This window comes from Mus caroli, unplaced genomic scaffold, assembly GCF_978045245.1.
Source record: "Mus caroli unplaced genomic scaffold, Mus_caroli_1 scaffold_6, whole genome shotgun sequence".
In the NCBI taxonomy this organism is placed as follows: Eukaryota; Metazoa; Chordata; class Mammalia; order Rodentia; family Muridae; genus Mus; species Mus caroli.
In genome coordinates this window covers 119,377,326-119,400,922 of record NW_028227261.1, presented here as the reverse complement: position 1 = coordinate 119,400,922, position 23,597 = coordinate 119,377,326, and the positions used below count along the sequence as shown (strand labels likewise).

Here is a 23,597-nt window from a genome sequence, read left to right as displayed (position 1 = left end):
ATAAAAGTATGTGTTGCTTGATGATGGGAGACTCCTGACCTCCTTGGCCCACACAGAAAGCTATCCTGAATGTATATACTTATTGCAGAGAATTTGCAAGATGAATAACAATGGTGGTCTCTAATGTACTCTCTAATGTATAGTACAATAATTACATCACAGTAATGCTATTTAAATTTTAATATGCTTCCAACATGGACATCAAGTATCAGCAATTAGTGCCAAGTATGGACTTCTTGGCTCATTAGGTTACTGTGGGCATGGTATAAAGGAAATCATAAAACTACCTTTTTTTTTTTTTTTCAGAGGCTAATTAGCATCTTTCTTTTGGTTGTCAAAAAAAAAAAAAAAAAAAATCCTGGGGTAGGGAGACACCATGGTTATGAAGGTAAAAAGCTATCAATACTGTCAATACTGTTGAGTAAATACCACACAATGTATCTCTAAGAACAATGCTTTTTAATTGGTTTACATAATTAGTATGAAGCATTAATGTGTGTGTGTGTGTATGAGAGAGGCAGAGAAACAGACAGACAGAGAGAGGCAGAGAGAGACAGAGATAGTGATTCACACTGTAAGTTCTGTTTTTCTAGGGAATCCTGACTAACACAGGGGATTTCCCTGCCTCTAACTCATTCTAAACCTAAAGCTAATGGCCCTACGATGGGACAGATGTTAGTCTCATTGAATCTGAAACTGAGGCTCAAGGAGAATTAACTTGTCCCTCAGAAGTGGGTCTCAGACTCTATACTGACACAGAATTACCTGGAAAACTTCAAGACACAGACTTCTGGATTACCTCCAAAATTTTCTGACTCAAGAAATCGAAGATAGATTTCTTCTAACTTGTATTCTCACAGGTTCATAGGCAAAGCTGATGCTGCTGGTCCACAGATCCTGTTGAGGGCTCTGGCTCTAGACAGTATAACTGGCAGGCAGCAGGGCCTACCCCATCCATTGTACCTTATAGCAGAGGAATATTTGATACAAGCTCAACAGTGGGGAAACTGCCCTAAAATGGCAACATATGTAAATTACACTGAGATCAGAGCCCAGACATATAGCCCCTCATTTGTCCAGTTCTCTCTTACAGTTTATGGTTTTTATTCCAAACACTCCCTTCTTTTTCTAGTGTAACATTAAACTTTCCCAAGCTTTCCAGATCTGGTGTACCAGAATTTATCGGGTGAGAGGGCAACTGAGAGAACCAACTCTATCTGTCCTGTATCCTTTTACAGATTTTCACATTTCTGACCTCTAGCTAAATAACTGAAGTTAGTCTAGCCAGGCACATTCAGTCCTTAATGTCCTTCCTCCAGATAAACTAATGTATAACTCCTCCGTTGCTTCAAGGACTAAGCACTAAGATTTCAAGATGTGTCATCTGTGGTTTATTTTCTTTTAATAGGAAAATGACTTTTCAATTTGGCTTTAGTGTATGCTTCCAGATAAGCCCAGAATGACATCACCTTTCATCTTAACAGTTGGCTATACATTGGGTTGCCAATATATGTATGTGCGGTCTTCTTGGGCTATCAGTGACCATCCTTTAAAAGCAAGAACTGTAATGTGTGTAGATGCTGCTAATCAACGATAGCATTTCCCCCAAGTCTTGTGTCAGAAAGGCACATAGTAATACTCTAAGAGAACAAAGCCTCTGTAAGATGCCCTACACACCTTTTATCCCTGGATCTAATTTCTTGGGACTGGAAATATTTACCTTTTCCTGTCCTCAGCTTTGGAGGTATGAGCAGAGGAAGCAGAAGCTACACCACAGTCACATGACTCCCTCAACCTTTTCATCTTCCACTGGGGAATTCAGGCTGAGTATTTGTAGAGAAGAAGATGGATTCTTTCAAAGATGATCACGAAGGTATTTCCGTGAGGGCATTCATACTTTAGAGACATATGTGGAAATGTGGATCTGAGCTTTCCCCTTACTCAATCCTTATCAGTTTCAGAAGGTAGGAGGAGACAAATACTGCTTTGATCCCTTTTGTTTTAGCCACCGTTGTTTTGTTGTTGTTGTGGTGGTGGTGGTGGTTTTGTTTGCTTGTTTGTTTGTTTTTGAGAGAGGGAAATCTATAATGTCATTCTAACCAGAGGCTTTGTAGTTTGGCAAGTCTGCATTTTAAGCCCTGGTCAACCATTTCCTACAAAGGCAACTTTGTAAAGAAACTTATTAACATTTCTTCATTTGAAATGAGAATATACATTTATATATATTTATATATTATATATTATATTTTATATTATTATATTATAATATATATTACATATATAAATATTATATATTATATTTACATTTATATATATTTATATTATACACACATATATATGTGTGTATATATGTATATATATGTATGTATATATATACACACACACATATATATATGTATATATCTATGCTTAGCACACCAATGCACTGAGACTGAGAGTAAATTCAAATTAATGGCATTATTATTCTATTGTAAAATTTGAAACTCCTGCCTTACACAAGAATGGACTACTCTACTACATTCAGCTGATATTGAAGTTTTGAGGAAGTGATAGCCTAATGGAGGTGAAAGGGTTTTCCCCCTCAGATCACTGTCATGGTGACACTCTCCTCATTCTTTAGTTCAGTTTGAAAAGAAATATGAAGAGAACATTTTAGGTAAAACTTCCTTAATAACTAGGCAGCATGATCTGCAGTAAATCAGGAGTCATGTCATGTCATCCGAGAAGGAAGGGAAGGTAAATTTACTCAGTGCTCAACTCTCTCACACTGAGTGCTTAGCGGGGACCATGTCTTACAGTGTTACAAACAGCATGTTGCTCACATTGCCCCTTGTCCAGATGAGGAGGCAGGCTTAGAGACTCTGAGGTCTCATAACACATCAGGAAAGGAGGTCCCAGCCTGAAAGGCGAGCCCCCTAACCTGTTTCTGGAAAAACAAAGGGGACACACCCTGTGCTTCAACAGCTACAGCCCACAGACGGATTCCTAGGGAGCTGCGCTATCTGTTGTAGAAATATTTGTTCATCTTTCTCTCCAGAGACAAGCAAAGGCAGTTGCCCTCAGGGTAGGCCTTTTTGTTTCCACTGAGAAAGCCATTGATGAGTGGTGCATCTGAAGGCCATAACAGGTAAACACTGGATAACTGACAACACTTCCTAGGTCCTCCCTGGGCTCCTGGTAGCTGGGGTAGACTGAGGCCATATGGAAGGCAGTCATTCTCAGGTATCATGGTGCTTGGGTCTCTTTGCATTACCTGTCACATGGCACTGTCATTAGGCATTAAGGTTCTATCCCTTCTTTGGGACCAGAAGCCTGGGAGAACCAGCTACTGCCCAGATTTATAGTACACAGGGAATGGGAAACAAAAGGAATGGCTGACTCCTGGCAGGAACGTCTCCCATAATTCTTCACTTTTCTCTACTGCTGGTCACCTGAGCTGGATACTGAGAAATGCCTCAGTTTCTTCAGAACTAACAGCTTCAGTTCATTTTGTCTTAGAGATACACATTCTCATGTCTCAAGGCAGGAACTAAGGATCAATTAAACATGACGCTAAAAGGAATTTGCATATTGAGAGAATTGTTGACCAACTTTTCTTTCAACGTTAACCTTAGAAATGAAAATAGCTTAGCTAGTACAGAAGTCTTGCTACCAAGCCTGGCCACTCGAGTTTGATCCCAGGAACCCAAGCAGTGGAAGGAGACAAACCAGTTGACCATTGACCTCTACAGATATGCTGTGCCGCACACATGCCAGCATCTACTCACAAATAGTAAATGTAAAAAGTAATGAAAATATTAGCCAAGTTCACGGTTTTTAGGGCTGTCTCTTTCTTTTAGCATTACCTGCCAAAATCATTTTACATTTTTATGGGAATAATTCTGTCCCTGGTGGGCAATGTTAGGTAGTATGTTCCGTTGGTGGCTGCCTCCTGTAACAAGGACCGAGGTAGGACGGCTGTGAACTGGCTTGTGCAGTTCAGTTGTGGATGTTCCTGCTTCAGGCCGTGAAAGCCAAGTAGAGTCATCCAGTCTCACTTTCCCTTTTCTTCTCCTGGTGCCGCAACTGGGTGGCCAAGGGCTTGAAAGAACTGCGGAGTTTTTACCCTGGGCTCTCTCATCCCAATTTACCCCCTTGACTGTTTGGTCACCGAGACTGTGTGGTATCCAGGAAGCTAATTTTCAAGTGCATCTTCTCCGTGTCCCAACACCGTGTGTGGCTGTTTATCCGGCAGCGTGCGACTGGAGTAACCATGACAGTTCTGTGAAGGAGGTGCTCTTAGGGATAGTTTCCAGAGGAGGAAGCAGCCTCGAGAGACTTAACATTGGCTAGTAAAGGTTGCTAAGATTCAGACAGCTCATTCTCAAATCCCTACATCATCCTTTTACTAGAAAACTTAAGGGAAACCTGATCATGTTACACTAGTTATCAGTTAGGGCTTGAAATTAACACAAGTTTTTAAAGCTAAAGTACTGGCAAGGCCTCCCCTGCAGACGCCCTCCAATTTAACACATTCCCGGCATATACACGGGTATTTGGAACACAAAGCATAAGAGCCTTGCCACATGTGGAAGCCTGAGGCAGACTGGCATCATATAAGCCTCTATATACCATATAAAGGACAGAATCCCGAATACTGGTGATGAGCAGAGGGCTGGCCTCTGGAGTTAGGGCCCTGCTGATGCTCCATCACATAGATGTCAGGCTGCCTCTCCACATACTGCTGATCCTCACAGCTCAGCCTTGCTCATGCTGTGGCTCCAACTAGCTAATAAACAACGGGGCTAAGGCAGCAGATGTGCACATCCCCAGTCCGTTCTGGCCTGAGTTTTAAGTGTCTGGCTCCTCTGAGTATCACATATCCGTTTCCCTTCCCAGCTGGTGCTGAGATGTAACGGTGTGTCACCTGAGACACGCCCATTAAAATTACATAGCATAGGTAATGGAGAGAGCTCGGTGCAGGTCGGGTAATTAGCCTCGGGTTCCAGGGCGGTCTCCAGGCTCTCTGGGTTCTATCTCTCCACATCTCTTCCTCTCAGCAAACCAGGAGCCCGTTCCTGAGGTATCTCTTTTGGGATTTGTTGAGTGGGGGTGGTTATTTAACACTGTCCTCATTAACTCGGCCACCAAGGTGCCTGCAGTACTGAGTTCATCACATGGGGGAAGGGACTGGTAACTCTCCACAACAGACCATCAGTTCTATAATGGCTAGTGGCCAGTCGAAGCGGAGTGCATTCAGCTGTCGCTGCATGTTGTCCACGAACAAACAACTGAACAAACTTGGGTGGCAACAGAAAGCACAGGAAGCATTTTTTTTTTTAAAGGAACAGGATCTTAGAATGCCTATGTTGAACTACTTAGTATAATCTGCATCAAACACAGGGCTTTGGCTGTCTTCAGATCTCTCCCTGTGACTGGTGATTCTAACCCTTTGTATCCCATAACTCACAACAGTCAAGAGTAAGTCAAGAATGTTGCTGATTCTCCAGAAAGAACACTACAGACAGGAGATGCAGGCATAGTTGACAACATGGGTTTTGAGGTTAGGCCACCTCTGGACTACAAGGTGCCCCAAATGTGTTCTGTGTTGCTTTTATGAATTACTGTGCAAGTAACTTAATGCTTTTGAGTTATATGAGAAATGGCAATCTACTCTGTGACTTCCCAGGTTAATGACACTGTACAACAGGAGCAATATGTATTCCAAAATGGCCACTTTTGTGCCATGTCCCCTCAACTAGTAAGTTCTTAGGGAGCAAAGCAGGTTACCAGATCCCAAAGGTAAATCCTGTTGCCCAAGCTCTGGGAACACTAGCCCATCCGCAGAGCTGTGGAGGTGGGGGTGGGGATGCTGCTCTCGGCAGTGACTAGCCAGGAAAACAGAAACAGCCAACAGCCAACAGCCACAGGCATGCTTTGTCAGCACTTCCCCCTCCTCCAGAGATGCAGTCAGAGGTGTCTTGCTTAGCCCTGGCTTTAACCAGTGGCCTGTCCTGGGTATGACTGGAGGGGTGGGTGGGTGGGGATAACTTGCACTCACCTTCGGCTTAGGTTAACTACTATGACTCGGAACATGGGCAGGTTTAGTGCGGCGGAGCTTTCTGGAAATTACGTGGGAGAGGCAGACTTGGAGGTCATCTCTCTAAAGACTTAGGTGCTTTTCCCTAAAGCCAGGAGTCGCTCTAACTCTTGAAGTTTTCTCAAGCCTTTAAAAGATGCCCTGAAGACTCTTATTCTCTTGCCTCTCTCTTGCCCCTTGTGCCCCCTCTCTCCCACTCCCTTACCCCCTCTCTCCATGTGGCCATAGCCATCCCCTACTTCTCTATTCTTTCCTTCTCTCTGCCTTTCTCTGCCTCTGCTACCCTCTTAACTCCCCTCCCCACGCCCTAAATAAACTCTATTCAATGCTTAAAAAAAAAAAGATGCCGTGAAGTACTCATGTTCCTAACCATAGCAACAAAGACTGACAGAAACTATAAATCTTGCCGAGTCTATAAATTGTATTATTACTCTTACAGATATTGTTCGAGAATTGTCTAGTAATTTCCATGAATGTGGTTGATAGTTGGAGGGGGGAGGGGAGGAAAGGGAGGAGGAGTAGAGCTGAGAAGGGCGGTGGAGGAGAGCTGACTAGAACTTGGGTATCTTCAGTATTTTTTATGTCCTAGGTTCTAATGTGATGCCCACCCTCACCTCATTTGATCCTTAAAAACAACCCCATGAGGTCAGAATTACAACCCTGGCTTACAGAGAAATGGAAATTTAGGAGACTCACTACATTGCAGCTTGTGAGTGCAGAGCTAGCTGATTAAACCCAAGCGGAGCTTTCTCCACACTGCAAACACATCGCATCCACATACATCTCGTCTGTTTCATAGAGACTTACATTTAGATTTAAAAATACCACTCAGACATACAGTATAGAAATAAGAAATAAAAAGGTTAAAATTTAAATGTTCATCATAAGCTTAACTTCTTCTCAAATCCTGACTCTAAGGCGCCCTTTCCTGTGAATATCTTTACTCACTTATGTCTTGGTAGTTTGGAAGATGATGAAATCAGATGTAGAAACTGAACATGACTATGGTGGTCCATGCCTCTAATCCTAGCGCTTAGAGAAGTGAGTTTCAGGCCATGAGTTTCAGGCCAGCCCGAGTTGCGTAATAAGTTCGGTACGAGCCTGATGCATGTAATGAGACTGGTTCAAAGAATCTAAAGGTGGGGGATGCAACCCACTGGGAGGATGCTTGCCTAATATCCAGAGTTGGGTCCTTAGCCCTGAAAAAAAAATAGAGATATAGCCTTGTGAAAAGGGTGGTCAAAGGGATACAGCGACTTCCACAATGCACTTAGTAAAATATGCAGGATAAGTGGACATCTGGGTGTTATGTAAATATATAACTCAAGTATAGGGACTCTGTCTGCTTTGCTGACTGGGTGCCTGATCCCAAGCCTGCACGAAACACTCACTGAACAGATGAGCGGATGAGTAAGGACCGACTGGCAATCACAGGTCACTGTGGACCAAAGATGGGTTGCTTGGTCTGTGTCCAGTCTCAGAATGGAGCATGGGGCAGCTGCAGAAACTGAATGCATTTTCCAGTCATTTCAGTGCTAATTTTTTTTTTTAAAGGAACAAGAGTCTGGCATTTTTAATTAAAAATAAAAACAAAACAACAACAACAAACCAGACATAGGACATTTTCTCCTCCAGCATGTGAAGTGGTGACGCATCTTCTGAATGATACCATATGGAAAGTGAATAAACTTTGGCCACTGTAGCTCACACTGACTCCTAAATTAAGTATCATCTGTGCGGTCCAGCGAAAGCCCGTAGGCTCCTAGCTGCTAGAATGTAATAGCTACTCCATTGAGCTGTTGCAAGAACTAGGGAAGAACTAAGGAAGATTGGCAGTGGCAGCTACAGCGCAGGCGTTTAGCAGGCTCGGCAGGCATGAGTTTGCTTTTACCTGAAGCTCACTAATCTTCCCTGCTGACTCCCATGTATTCCAAAACTGTCAATGTGGGTGAGATCATAGAATTGTGTCTTACCTACCCTTATTCCTTCTCTACAAAGACTGTTTCAAAACACATGAGTCAGCAAGGGTCTAAGTCATCTCTCTCTCTGAATATCAGATCTACAGTGTTCAATTCCGTTATATAACAGAAAGGCAGGGAAGTTGGAACTAGAACAGAGAAGACATTTTTGTAATTAGGCAACAGTATTTTTTTTTTAAGTCTGTGGCTTTTTTGTTTTCTGTTTTGGATGCATCTTTGAAAGAGGTAGAATCAAGGGAGAGGTGGTCCTTCCTTCTACAGTCACTGCTGTTCTAAAGGTTTCAACAGAGACATCTGCTGGGCTTCTACCAAAGGAGGCCAGAAAAGAGTTCAAGGGAGCGTGGAGGGAGGGGACAGTGGCTTACAAGTGGCCACATCTGTTTGTGTTCTCCCATCTGAAAAAGCTTGACTTTTGGCATAGCATGGGCTCCTAGTTAAACTAGCAACAGATGAAAGGCTTTCTTCGATGTTTCAGCAGTGGAGATCAACAGCTGTTTATATCCTTTAATACCTAACCAAGGGTGGGGACTTCACATCTGTCAGTACTTTCCGGTTCTATTTCCTTGGATCACGGTGGGGAGGAAGTTAAGTTTGAACCCACCTCAGTTCCCAGGCAGGAACACTGACCTAGGCCCAGGATTCTAATTCTAAGCAGATCTCCCTGTTTCCCGGCCTACCAGGATCTATTGTTGGCCTAAAGTTCTTTTATTTTATCCTGACACACATTTTGATCATTTCTTGGAGAATGACTCATGAAAGGCACAAAGATCAAAACCCAGGGAAAGCAGGATGGACTTGGGGGGGGGGGGGGGGATGAAAGGGAAAGTGGAGTGCATTGGAGAAAGTGCTCCTAACATAGGACCTTTTAAAAAGAAAGTACCAATAACACTGGAGAGCAAAGCTCAGAGAAGCAGGAAGCAGATGAATTCTCTTGATGATGGTGGATGCTGGAGTGTCTCACTGTGTCCTAATAAGACATTAGGCTAGAGAAAATGAAACCAGGCTGGAGAAAGCTTGCCTTACAAATGTGGGAACTGAGTTTGATTTCCAGAATACACGTCAAAACAAAACCAACCAACCAACGAAACAAGCAAACAGACCTGAGTGGTAGCCAATGCTTATAATTCTGGTACTGGGGAGGCAAAGATGAGGGGATCCTTGTAGCTCTCTTGTCTAGCAAGCCTAGCTTAACTGGTAAGGTCCAGGTCAAGAGGGATCCTGGATTAAACAAAGGTGAACAGCAGCTGAGGGTTGATGACTCAGGCTGTCCTACAACACATATGCACACGCTTGTGCGCATACACACACACAAAAAAAGAAAAGCTTTGTGAAGACAAGTGCTGGCAAATCCAGAAGTGGGGGCACCTCTGCTTTGAACACTAACACCATGAGAAGTTGGAGCTTGGCAAAGATGACTTTCTTTTTTCTTTTCTTTCTTTCTTTCTTTCTTTCTTTCTTTCTTTCTTTCTTTCTTTCTTTCTTTCTTTCTTTCTTTCTTCCTTCCTTCCTTCCTTCCTTCCTTCCTTCCTTCCTTCCTTCCTTCCTTTCTTTCTTCTTCTTTTTTTTTTTTTCTTTTTGCGAGACAGGGTTTCTCTGTGTAGCCCTGGCTGTCCTGGAACTCACTTTGTAGACCAGACTGGCCTCGAACTCAGAAATCCACCTGCCTCTGCCTCCCAAGTGCTGGGATTAAAGGCGTGCGCCACCACCGCCTGGTGGCAGATGACTTTCTAGTTACCAATCCATCCAACATCATGGTGCTTGGGAACTCATTTCTGAGACACTCCGATGGGACCTATTCTATAGCTTTAGAGAGGTTATACTACAATCGTGGACACACACACACACACACACTCACACATGTCTGATCAAGAGGACCTCAAAGGAAACATACAAAAATCATGAGCAAAAGAGAAAGTGTGGGTAACTATACTATGGTAAGATGCAGGTTGTTTCTCAGGAAGGAAAAGCATTATAAATGGTCACAATACCACAGTGGCAGGACTCTTTTTTTAAAAAAAAATTTGTAATTATATTTATGTACAGAAAGCTTAGTGTATATTTAACCCAATTTAGTGGTGAGTTCTTTAGCCTTTGCCTTTTCCAGCTTGGTAATTCAAGCCACAGACTTAGGACCCAAGATGTTGCCTCCCCAGTGACTTTTTAAACAGAAGGCTCATAAGGAATCCAAACAATTCAGTGGTATGTAGACAATTCAAACAGTGGACAAAAGTTCTGAGTAGTATCCTAGATAGGGTTAGCATTGCCATGATATGATACCATGACCCAAAGAAAGTTGAGGAAGGAAACATTTTGACTTAGATTTTCACATTATAGTCCATCATTGAAGGAAGGCAGGGCAGAAACCAAGAGACAGGAGGTGATGCAGAGGCCATGGAGGGGTGCTGCTTGCTAGCTTGCTCCTATCGCTTGCTCAGCCTGCTTTCTCATAGAACTCAGGACCACCAGCCCAGGGTTGGCATCACCTACAATAGGCTGAGCCCTTCACCATTGATCACTAACTTAGAAAATGTCCCACAGGCTTGCCCACAGCTAGATCTTATGGTGTCGTTTTCTCAACTGAGGCTCTGTCTTTTCTAATGACTCCAGCTTGTGTTGAGTTGACATAAAACTAACCAGCACAATTGTCAGTTTTACACGCAAACATCACTGTTAAGCCATAACCTTTCTTTCCTAGTTTATCCCCTAAATCACACATTAATAAATATCACGATATAAAACATTCCAAGTTTTAAAAGTCCTGTAGTGTTTGAATATCTTTAAGACATGTAGACTCACGTAGACTCTTTTTTTTTTAAAGTGCAAAGTCTCTAAAACTCCAAAATCACTTTAGAAGTTTAAAGTCTCTCAAATTGTGGGTTCCTATTAATTGAAAAACTAAATACTTTCTCACTTCAAGAGAGGAGAACCAGGGCACAGTCACAATCTGAACAAGTCAAAAGCAAAGCCAAACTGTATAAAAAACCTCAAGTGTCCAATGTCTGGGATCCACTCACAATCTTCTGAGCTCATCTGGAGGGCTCTGTCTTCTGCAGCACATACAGATCATTTTCTAGGCTCAGACCAGCTTTAATTCACCAGACAAGTGTCTGGTGGTTATTCCATGGTACTGGCATCTCCAAAATGCTAGTGTCTTCTGCTGCAACTCGGTTGAACTTTCACCAATAGCCTCTCCTGGGTTCTTTTCGGGGACTCCAACTTGGCCACTTAGTGCCAGACCTTAGCAGTTTTCCATGGCCCCTTCATGCCTTCAAAACCAGCACTACCTGGGTGACTCTTATACTATTTAGTTTGGGGTTCAACCAGAACAAGGGACAACCTTGGCCACCTCTGGAACACAACTTCTGTGTACTGATCCTAAGGAAACACTTCCCAGAAGTCTTTTACCTTAGTGATACTGGTCTCTTCTTAACCATTAGATGCTGGCCAGCATCCATTGTCCCAGCAAAGCAAAAGTTTTACTTTAGTGCTTCTGGCTTCTTGTTCATCACAGCTGATTTCACTCCAACTGACCAAATATCACATATTCTTTACATAAATGGCCCATTACAATCTTTGCTTCCCTCTGAAACTTCACAAGCCGAGCTTCTGTCTTTTGCACTGCTCTTAGCATTCTTATCTTGCAAGCTCCTATAGAATAGTCCACTAAGCTCTTAATACCCAGTGGCTTTTCTAGCCCAAAGTTCCAAAGTCCTTCCACAATCCTCCCCAAAGCAAGATGCTCACATTTGTTCCAGAAATACCCCACTCTCCTTGTACCGACCTCTGCTCTAGCGAGCGTTACTACTGCTGACAGGAAATACCAAGACCAAGGCAACTTGGAGAGGAAAGGGTTTTTCTGGTATACACTTCCACATTGCTGTTCATCATGGAAGGACTTAAATTGAGCAGGGGTCTGGAGGCTTGAGCTGAAGCAGAGACCGCAGAGAGATGATGTTTACTGGCTTGCTCAGACTCTTTTCTTGTAGAACTCAGGACCACCAGGCCAGGGGTGGCACCACCTAAAATTGGTTGGGCCCTTCCCTCACGCATCATTCACTGATTAATAAAATGCCCTACAGGCTTGTCAACAGCTGATCTAATTGAGACAATAGCTGAGTTGATATACCCTCTTCTCAGATGACTCTAGTTTGTGTCTAGTTGACATCAAACTATGCAATATAGAGGGCATTTCTCAATAGAAGACATGCACGCAACCAACAGACAGTGAAAAAAGAAAAGTTACTGTATGTGCATATTTAATCAATGAATATCCAGACGGATGCTTGATTAGAGAACATGTGGCATATATACCCAACAGAATATTTTTCAGTCTTTAAAAAGAAGGAAATTGGGGTTGGAGAGATAGGTCAGTGGTTAAGAGCCCTTCCTGCTCTTGCAGAGTACTGAGATTCTGTTACCCAGCATCCACATGGCAGCTCACACCCAGCCATAACTCCAGCTCCTAGGCATATGACATTTTCTTCTGGTCTCTGTGGACTCCTACACACATGTGGTGCACATAAACTCAGGCAGTCTCACACACATACACATAAATAAAAACAAGTGTTAAAAAAGACCATCTTAGCTAGGTGTGATAACACGTTTGTGAACATTTCCCTTGGAAGGCTGAAGCAGGACTGACTTGAAGTCCAGGTCAGCTTGGGCTGTATAGGGAGTTCCAGGTAAGCCTCACCTACTCATGGAAGTTTATCTCAACACACATTCTCTGTCTCTCTCTGTCTCTGTCTCTGTCTCTCTCAACAATGTGCGTGAAATGTATGAATCATGGATGAACTGAGCTGGGCACACAAAGGCAGATGTCATATTATCTCACATGTGGAATCTAAAAAGCTAAGGATAGAGTAGAATGGCAGTTATCAGGGGCTAATGAGAGATTTCATTCCAAGGATACATTTTTTTGGGGGGGGGGCAGGGCTAAAGGACCAAACCCAGGGCCTTGACCATGACAGGCAAGTATTCCTCCATTGAACTATACTGTTATCCCTCATCTATGATCAGAGACTCTGCATTTTGAATTAGAAGGCCCAGGTACTTTTGACAACTCTAATCTATATAGGTTAATATAACTTTAAAATTAAAAATACTAGCTGGGTGTGGTGGCTACACCAAGGAGTAGAACAGGTAGATCTCTGTGAGTTAGAGGCTAGCCTAACTACTATCAAGTTCCAAACAGCCAGAGCTACAGAGAGAGACCCGATCTAAACGAACAAACAAATGCTAAATGCTAAAGATTATATTTTATAGAGAAAGAAAGTGCCACCTCAAACTTTGAAACACACAGACTGAAAAGCCTTTTCTTGGGGCCAGCAGGAAAGGTACTTTCCCTCAAGCCTGATAACCTGGTTCTATCCTGGGACACACGAGGCTGAAGAAGAGAAGTAGTTCTTCCAAATTGTCTGACCAACACACACACACACACACACACACACACACACACACACACACACACACGTTGGAATTCATGCTTACACGCATACAGACAGCACACAAAGTAAATATACATTTAAAAAACATTTTAAAGCATTCTTGGAATTTCATGAAATGCACATACTAAGAAACCTGTGCAGAAAGAATTCAGCTTCCTTAGAATTTCTCAAACTTATTTTTTTTTTTCCTCAGGGAGAAATCTTATTAAGATTACTCAAAACATCAATGCAGTGGAGCAAAGAAACAGAGAAGTCAGTTTCTATGCAGAATGATTAAAAAAAAAAAAAAACCTAGGAAATAAAAGCAATTTTTTTCCTATGGGGAATATGAAGACATCTGCTTCTTCCTAGAACAAAGTGTAAAATCACCCATGATGCTTAGTAACCCCAGACAGATGTCTAGAAGTTGCCTCCTTGCCTCTCAGGTCATGCAAGGCTGCTGTACTGAGATAGCAGCTCAACATGGGAACAGCAACTGCCAGTGGGCAGGAGTGCCCAGAGTTCAAAGCATCCAGGAGCCAATACCAGAAGGATGAGGTCATATCACTGTGTTATTGTAGGTTCTGCACATGATATTGACAGTTGCTTATAAGATTTCTGGGGAAAAAAAATTCCTCCCATCACAAGCAGCCAATAAGAGTGATATGAGAAGGGCAGGAAGATAAGAATCAAAGGTTTCCCACTCTGGAGATGCAGAACGCCTGCCTGTGGGAGTTGCTGGGAAACTCCCAGGCAATTCTTCGCACTTCACCTGGTAACAAGGCACAGGAGAGGGAAGCATGAGGGGGCTAGACAAGTTAAGGCAAAGCCAGTATCAGTATCCTGACAAACTGGTTTATGTCCTGCATACTTCAAGATGCGCCATGTTGCACCAGTTCACTCGAGTGTGTTTATCTAGTATAAGCCTGATTACTTCCACACATCCCTTCTCCACATGAGAACACCTCTCCACCTACAGTGATTTCAACAAGCTCCATCATGTGCTTCCCCTGTGCATTCATGTGCACTCATGTGCAGTCATGTGCACTCACATGTTTAGTTTATCCCAAAAGCACAGTATTCCCTCATCAGAAATGGTTCTGAGTACCCATGAAGGTTCCGGGGATAAACACTGGAGACACAGCAATGGAGACAAGAGCCCTTTCATTCCTACTTAGCTTCAGATATAAAGAAGCAACGAATTCCATAACCTGCCTGTTTGTACATGGGAATTCAATAGCTAGCAATTCAAAGAGACAGGAAAGGCTGAGTCTGAACCCTTCCTTATGTTTTATGGCTAATAGCACAAAACAAGCCAAAATTTGTATTTCTAATGTTCTGCTAATTGATCTAGCAGTTACCAGGGTCAACAGTATAGCCACCAACTGCAATAGCCTGTGACTGAAAGAGAGGCAAATACCAGGATCCTTAGTACCTCAGGATATGAACTCCTATGTGCTTGTGCTCCAAATAATCTAGGGATTCCTGTGCTGTGATTATAATCTTGAAAGGTTAATAATACCAACAAGAATCACAATCAATGCAACCTTACATGTCAATTTGCCAAACATTAAAAAGCTCACCAGGCTGTGTGGATTTGGAATCTAGCCCTAAGAAAGCCAAGAAGATCCTAATCACGATCTTCCCAATTCTCCCAAGTGCAGGGTATGTGTACTCTACCAGTCCACAAAACCACAGATAGACCAGAAATGACCTCCGACCATTTCAATCAGAGTTTTTTTTTTCTTTTTCAGATATATAGCTGACAGAGATTAGGGAAGCCCTAATGTGTGCTATCTAGTATTCAAAGATGGTGTAAGACTCACACTATGCAAACTTTCTCAGCTCAGGGAGGAAGGGGACAAAACAACTTTTTAAATCAAAAGATACAAGATCAAATCTCTAAGCCTGTCGTGCACTTACCAACACATGTTGGAAATATGTCCTCATTGTTTATCTGGACTTCAATCCAATCCATAAGCAGATTCATGTACTGGGGAGCGGGCAGTGCAGTTGGTTTCTTATACTTGAGGTCATCCTGCCACCGGTACTCATATTTGGGGCCCCCTGACATCACAGGGCAGGTCCGCTCAGTGCAGAACTCACAGATGGTGCCGTAGATGAGGTTAATGCGATTGAAGAAGTCCACCACGTGCACAGCCACCCAGTCGTTCTGGTCCTCCCCACTGGGTAACTGCACGGCTGCCCTCAGGTCCACACCCGAGTTGAGGGACGCCTGAGCCCGTTTGTGCAGCTCAAATCTCTGTGTACCGGGTTCAAACTTCCTCTTGGGCCGGAAGGTCTTGTCCTTGTTGAACACTTGCTTCAGGGCAATGGACATGGTCTCCTCCTTGGCTTCCTTCCTTTTGCAGGAAGCAAAAAGGCACTTGGGACTTTGGAGTGAGAGATCACAGCCCAGCAGGCTTTTCCACTGCCAACCTTCAGGCCCCAGTGTGGCAGCCTGTACTTTTCACTCTATTTACTCTAAATGGTTCCTTCCATCGTCCTCTTGAATGGGCTCCAAGGGATCCTCATGTTCCTTCCTAAAGACAGAAAAGGAACGGAAACTTGTGAGTGCTCCGATTTCATTTATAAACTAATAGAGGCTTAGGCTTAATTTCCACCTTGAATTACTGGCTATGCTTGGTCCTTATGGGACTCGATATATGATGTGGAGGGTAAGCTATTGCCCTATGGACTGCACTGGTACTGTGAATTACGTAAATGATGACTGAGGAAGAAAAGATGCTACCCTCTTGTTCTTTGCTGGCTCGACTCTGTGTGACCCTGTGCTACGGTAGTAGCATAGAGGTCAGTGATTCAACCCTATTGCATATCTACTCCTAATGAGTAAGCGCAGATTGTCTCTGTCCCCTCAGATAGGGGCAATGGGACCAGGTAGTTCTCAATCCAAGCTGGCCAAACAGAGAACCAGGCAGGAGTTTGAGTCTGTTGGATCTGTAAGATGAAAGTGGTCAGCCTAAGCTGTTCATGGTCATGTGGAGTGAAGATGAGGGAGCTGGACTACAGAGCCAGGAGGTGGGGTGGAGGTGAAGGGAACAAGAGGAGAGGGGAAGAGGACAAAGAGGAAGAATAGGAGAAGAAACAGGCGAGGAAAAGGAAGAGAAGTAGGGGGAAGGGGTAGTTGCCGCAGTAACTGTTCAAACAGAGAATCAACACAGGCCCAAGATGCCTAGAAATCAGTAAGAAAGGAAAGTGACTCCCTTAGATCCAGACAGTCTAGGAGGAAATGATCCTAACACTCCCAAAGCTTAGCTACATTTCTCACCTTTGGGATACATTTGTTCTTCCAGGACTGGCCAAATAATCCTTGATTTTAACTCTGCTGGTTTTAAGTTCGTTGATCCTTTTTTGAGGAGCCCTAACTATGATAGCAGTTGTTACCTCTAGGATGCTCCACCCTTTATAATCCTCATATCACTCCCTGGACCTCTTTGGAACCGAGTTGTTCAACAGAACTTGCTCTGACGGTGTCCATGGTAGAGGGACTTGTGCTACAACAATGCCATCACTGGCCGCAGTTGCTGCTGGGTACTCAGATGCAGACAATGTGACTAAGAAACTGTGTTTTTTGTGTTTTTATTTTTAATTTAATTTAAATGGACTTGAATATATTTAGCCAAGCATGTCTGGTGACGGCCACACTATACAGGACGGCTTTGAAATCCTAATATCCTCCATTGTTTCATCTGACTCTCTCAAACCTCTGGCAAGATTTACAGATTCACAGAAAGTAGAGTAAACACAGCAGGTATCATTCTTCCTGGATCTCTCTCTAGGTGATAGGATTACTGGCTTAATAGCATCCTGTGGCTAGCAAGAGGCACAGTTGGCATCAAATTTGGTTTGCTAACTCCTTGTAAAGGCACTTTGCACATGGCCTTAAACTCTGAACAATGACATCTTTCATCCTCTCTTCTCAATGGTTCGTGAATCTCCCTACCCAGAGCTCTGTCCATATATATATATATATATATATATATATATATATATATATATATATCCCAAAAGCTGCCAAGAAAGAGTGGGTTGAGGTGAAGGCCATCCTGTGGCCTTGAAACAGGGAGGTGGTAGCAAGTCCACTCAGGCCAAACCAGAGCCGAGTGAGCCCAGAGCCAAGGCCAGCCTCAGAACAGCCTCCTCAGGACCTGTGACAGAGGGTTGGAGTATGAGTCTCTGGACTCCTTGATTTCCACCCAGAAGGGGTTCTGCCACCCCCACATGGTGAACATGGCTTGGTTAAGTCATTAACACTGGAATATGTTCCCAAATATACCTTTTCAAAAAATTTAAACTAGCATGCACAGTATCAGATTTCATCATGGCATTTCCAGACAGAATTAGCTTCTGTTCGTTTTTCCTGAGACACCTGATTCCCTCTACAGACTTTGCCCTTTGCTTGACACAGCCATGGTTCTGCTACCTCGTGCCTCTTCCTGCCCCTCCCACTGCCCGGGGTTCTCACCCCCATCTCTATTCCTGTTCCCAAAAGCTTTCCCCTGGAATGTTGGGAAGTATCTCTTTCCTCCTTCTCATGTGGCATTAAACATACACTCCCTGCTCCCACAAAAAGATCAGTGTAGAAAAGGCCACTTGGATTGCAAGCTTGTACAACCACTCTGGAAATCAGTCTGGCGGTTCCTCAGAAAATTGGACATAGTACTACTGGAGGATCCCACAATACCTCTCCTGGGCATATATCCAGAAGATGTCCCAACCAGTAAGAAGGACACATGCTCCACTATGTTCATAGCAGCCTTATTTATAATAGCCAGAAGCTGGAAAGAACCCAGATGCCCCTCAACAGAGGAATGGATACAAAAAAATGTGGTACATTTACATAATGGAGTACTACTCAGCTATTAAAAGGAATGAATTTATGAAATTCCTAGGCAAATGGTTGGACCTGGAGGGCATCATCCTGAGTGAGGTAACACAATCACAAAAGAACTCAAATGATATGTACTAGCTGATAAGTGGATATTAGCCCAGAAACTTAGTATACCCGAGATATAAGAGACAATTTGCAAAACACATGAAACTGAAGAAGAACGAAGACCTAAGTGTGGACACTTTGCCCCTTCTTAGAATTGGAAACAATCACCCATGGAAGGAGTTACAGAGACAAAGTTTGGAGCTGAGACAAAAGAATGGACCATCTAGAGACTGCCATATCCAGGGATCCATCCCATAATTAGCCTCCAAACGATGACACCATTGCATACACTAGCAAGTGTTTGCTGAAAGGATCCTGATATAGCTGTCTCTTGTGAGACTAGGCCGGGGCCTAGCAAACACATAAGTGGATGCTCACAGTCAGCTATTGGATGGATCACAGGGCCCCCAATGGAGGAGCTAGAGAAAGTACCCAAGGAGCTAAAGGGATCTGCAACACTATAGGTGGAACAACATTATGAACTAACCAGTACCCCGGAGCTCTTGACTCTAGCTGCATATGTATCAAAAGATGGCCTAGTAGGTCATCACTGGAAAGAGAGGCCCCTTGGTCTAGCAAACTTTATATGCCTCAGTACAGGGGAATGCCAGGGCCAAAAAGTGGGAATGGGTGGGTAGGGGAGTGGGGGGGGGGAGGGCATGGGGGACTTTTGGGCTAGCATTGGAAATGTAATTGAGGAAAATACGTAATAAAAAAAAAAGAAGAAGAAGAAAAAAAGAAAAGGCCACTTGACAGCCTGCCTGAGACCTTTTATGAAGTCATACTCCAGGGTTCTCTGAACCATCAGCTACGTGGATATCAACACCAGAGTCTCACTCACTAGGGTGTGGACATGTGCACTCTCCTTTCAAATGAAAACCTTCTTGGTGCTGGGCTATAAGCTCAATTGTGGAAAACTTGCTTAGAATGCATGGGACTGTAGGTTCAACCCCAGTGCACAGAAAAAGAGGAGGGGGAGGGAGAGAGAGAGGAAAGGAGAGAAGGAAAGAAGGAGGGAAGAGGGTGGAAGGCAGACTCCTTGAAGACTTGGTTTTCATGATAAGAGCCTGAAGCTTTAAAAGGTTATTTCCAAAGTAAATGCATGAGTGAGAAGTTGGGAAGACAGGGAATGGGGAGTCGGGAATGAGACTTCTTCTTCCTCACTCATTAGCAACAGTCGCTCTGTGCAGCACAGTAGTAACACAGGCTCCCTCCCTTTAGCAAAGAAGACTGGTTGCTTCTGTTCTGATAACAAGGGTCCCATCAGCTCTCATGGCCTTTAGAGCCATCCTCTTTCCCCAGTTCCATGACCCTCAGTGCCTCTGACTGCTGCTTCTGGGGTCTATAGTGTCCACTCTTACAGACAGAATGTGCCAGGCTCTCATGGACACCATCAACAGATCTGTCTGACATCCCAGCTGCATACCCCAAGAATCATGACTTTCTAATCAAATCCCTTAAAGTTTCAAATGATTGGCACAAACATGTCAAAAAAATAACCAAACCTTGCTAGAATTTGGGGGATTTTTTTTCTTTATTCCAGTGATACTTTACTTAAATAACATATTTCAAGATTTCAGTCTCTTTAACTGGAAGGATATTTATCCCAAACCTTAATCAGGCTTAAAATTAGTCTTGGGGCTGGGGAAATGGACCACTGGATAAGAGGACTCTCTTAAGTGAGCATGAAACCCTTAGCTTAGAACCCAACCATGGACTTAAGAGTCTGGGTGTGGCCAAGTTCATGAGAGGCCCTACATAGTGCTTACTTCTCAAGTGAGGTATTGAATCTGCCACTCGTGATGAAATACCACTATCCCTCCCTAGCACTTCTTCCCTCCTTCCTTCTTTAGTCCTTAGCCCATCTTTTGTGGGGTTATGAGCCTGTTAGTTGCAAAGACCCCGAGTGCTAGCTGGGTTAGACAATTTGCCAGAAGTTAGACAGTTGGGAGATGATGACTTGAATCCATAGTTCTCCATCCCTGAGACATATATGATGTCTTTTACTGCAGCTATTTTACAATCCCATAGACATCTTTGGACCTATTTCAAGCAGCTCCCATCAAGGATCAAAAGGGAGTCCAGAGCATGTGGTATTATTAGTTTCATCTGACAGGAGTACTGGTGTCCTGGCATGACGTGTTCAGACATGGGACAATGTCTCTGCTGGTATGGCTTCTCATCTACAGTGAAGTAACTCTCAGGAGTGTGATTGTTGGCCAGGCGAGTTGCCTATAGATAAAGACCGGGCAATTAGGAAGGATGAGGAAAAGAGCCATCACACCTCTGAATACTAAATGTTCCTTCTGGGTATTTTTCCTGGTGTCAGAGCTATGTTGGTGTAGAGACCTAAAAGGGTTTTTAATAAAAATGCACGTGGTGGATGCATATGGCCTTCCTTCCCAACCCCTATCTACACTGAGATCCTGCCCATAGTGTATTCTTTCATCCACTTCAACAGTTGCAGCTAGCCAGGCCTCTGATCAGATACCTGGGAATTTGAGCCCAAGGACCAAAAACCAGCACGCATAACTTAACAAGTACTTGTCTCAATTTTTTTTTTTTTAATCAAATAAAAGGCTGGATATGTAACTCAATAGCCCGGTGCTTTCCCAGCATGTGTAAAGCCCTGGGTCCAATCTCTAGTACTGTTATAAAAAGCAGACAACATTTGCATAATAGCCTTATCACACGTTAACACTGAGACCTGAGGTTATGTTTAAATACAGGTAGCAGCTTCAAGTCTACACTTCAGACAAGCTCCAAATGATGTCAAATCTACTGATCTGTAGACACAGGTGATATGGTGCATCAAATGTGAAGACTCAATCTTTACCCCAGATATAGGATATCTAAATCTGTACTTTATCCACACCTCAGAGGAAAACACCTGAAGCCGTAGGTAGAAGGGATGCCTGACTGGCCAACTAAAGCGTTGACGACATCCACTTGTTCTTGTGGATTTGTCGACAGTTTGCTTCGTAAATGGAGTCTGAAGTTGTGAATGTGTGTGTGTCGGCGAAGAAGATGAGAAGAGCCCAACTGTTTTCAACTCAACTGCTTTGCTTGAGTTGCTGTTTGCCAGGTGGTGATGTGGGGGTAGGGGTTTGGAGGGGGGTGTAGGGTGGGTTGAGGGGAGTTCTGATCTGAATAGATCTGGATAGCAGATTACCTACAGTAGGCCTCTGGGAAAAACCATGGTGTGATGTCACATGAAGAGTGGCTATTGCCACTGAAACCACATGCCAGGAGTTTCTTGGGCTAATAATGACATAGTAGTTATTGTTTGGTGTCCAGAAAGAAAAGAACAAGTCATAACTTTTGGACTCTGGATAGAAATGCTAAGACAATTCTGTCAAGAATAGCACCCGTTATAATTCTGATTCTCAATAAATAATTGAAACCAGTTGCTCATTTAATTACAAACAAAAGCATTTACTAAGGCTTGTTTGAATATTAATAGGTCTAGGATGCATAATTAATTAATATTTGGCCTCTGTCTATGAAGACCTCACAATTGGGTGTTTAGTCTGAACTTTTGCTCCTCCTACCCCAAAGCCTAACTTACTAACGTGGACACAGATGTCATTCCTTCTGTGTCGCCTGAGTTAGGAAGGAAAAAAAGCACCCAGGTCTTTGGAAAGAGAAAAATGGAATTCAAAATAAACAGCAGAAAACTGACAGCAGCTCCACGTGTGCTCCATATTTTCTGCTTAATAGATCAACTTTAGCAATAAAACAAACGCATGGTGAAACTACGCTAAGAGAACTCTGCTGGGCTGTGAGGCAATGTTGACAAAGTCGCTAAGCAACCCTGGCAAAGCAACTTTGTATTTTTCTTTTCCTATTGATGTCTTCTGCCTCATTAGTTGAAAAATCAGAGCCCTTGCCAGGGATAAAGGAAGAAATGAAACAACTCTCCCACTGACTCCTGAGAAATGCATCTTCTCTGGCAGCCAGCATGTCTTAGAGGCCGACTCGGTGAGGCAGAAGGGTGACAGCAACAGGCAGAGAGGTACAAGGCTGATTAATGTTAACAATCAGAAGTGTGTGGTAGCAGAGGATGCCTCTGGGCAGGACCATTCACTACAGAAAAGCCACAAGAAAAATGCCTCCAAGCACCCCAGACACAGAGGAGGTCATTGTCTTGGCGGGCATCTGAGAAGCTGGAATGGCATTGGGCACAGAGCTGACCTCACTGAAGATTTGTTGAACGCACAAATAAAGGACATGAATGAAGAATATTTTGCACTAAACAAGAACCACAAAGTTATACCCAATGGCAGCTTCTAATTTGAGTCATCTGGGGATTCAGCCTCAGCCTTGGTATGCTCACAGCCCGTGACTGAATGTGAATAGACCAGTTACTTAGGGATGTCCTGTATCGGCACGCCAGTTTCCTGCAGGGACAAGACACCTGTCCACTTACCTTTCTAATAGGCTCATCCCTTCCTCGATGCTATCTAAAAATTCAGTCTCAGAATTGAAGAACAAGTCTGGTATCTTCATACCAGCATATCTTTCTCACTTTGGCTGGAATAGATTACAGAAGTTTTCCTCTTACACTGTCAGTACTGAGTAAATTAGGTTTTTTTTTTTTTTTTTGGTTTTTCGAGACAGGGTTTCTCTGTGTAGTCCTGGCTGTCCTGGAACTTGCTCTGTAGACCAGGCTGGCCTCGAACTCAGAAATCCTCCTGCCTCTGCCTCCCAAGTGCTGGGATTAAAGGCGTGCGCCAACGGCGTAAATTAGGTTTTAAAAGGTGGCACGTGCGTGCAGTGCATTCGTGTGTGTGTGTGTGTGTGTGTGTGTGTGTGTGTGTGTGTATACCTATGTGTGCCTATGTGCTTGGAGACCTGAGTAGGATATCTAATGTTCTGCTTTGTCATGGTCCAATTAGGTTTTAAAAGGTGGCACGTGCGTGCAGTGCATTCGTGTGTGTGTGTATGTGTGTGTGTGTGTATACCTATGTGTGCCTATGTGCTTGGAGACCTGAGTAGGATATCTAATGTTCTGCTTTGTCATGGTCCAATTAGGTTTTAAAAGGTGGCACGTGCGTGCAGTGCATTCGTGTGTGTGTGTGTGTGTGTGTGTGTGTGTGTGTGTACCTATGTGTGCCTATGTGCTTGGAGACCTGAGTAGGATATCTAATGTTCTG

The 23,597-nt window shown here is 43.5% G+C and overlaps 1 protein-coding gene across 3 annotated transcripts in view; it reads right to left on the bottom strand.

Moving 5' to 3' along the window:
• Nucleotides 1-23,597, bottom strand: part of Mob3b (MOB kinase activator 3B) — a 195,081-nt gene that overhangs the window by 105,431 nt on the left and 66,053 nt on the right. For all 3 annotated transcript variants that reach the window (XM_021159739.3, XM_021159740.3, XM_029476413.2), the window contains exon 2: nt 15,408-16,027. In XM_021159739.3, coding sequence (XP_021015398.1) covers nt 15,408-15,825 — 418 coding nt within the window. In that variant the 5' untranslated portion in view covers nt 15,826-16,027. The remainder of the gene's footprint in view (nt 1-15,407; nt 16,028-23,597) is intronic.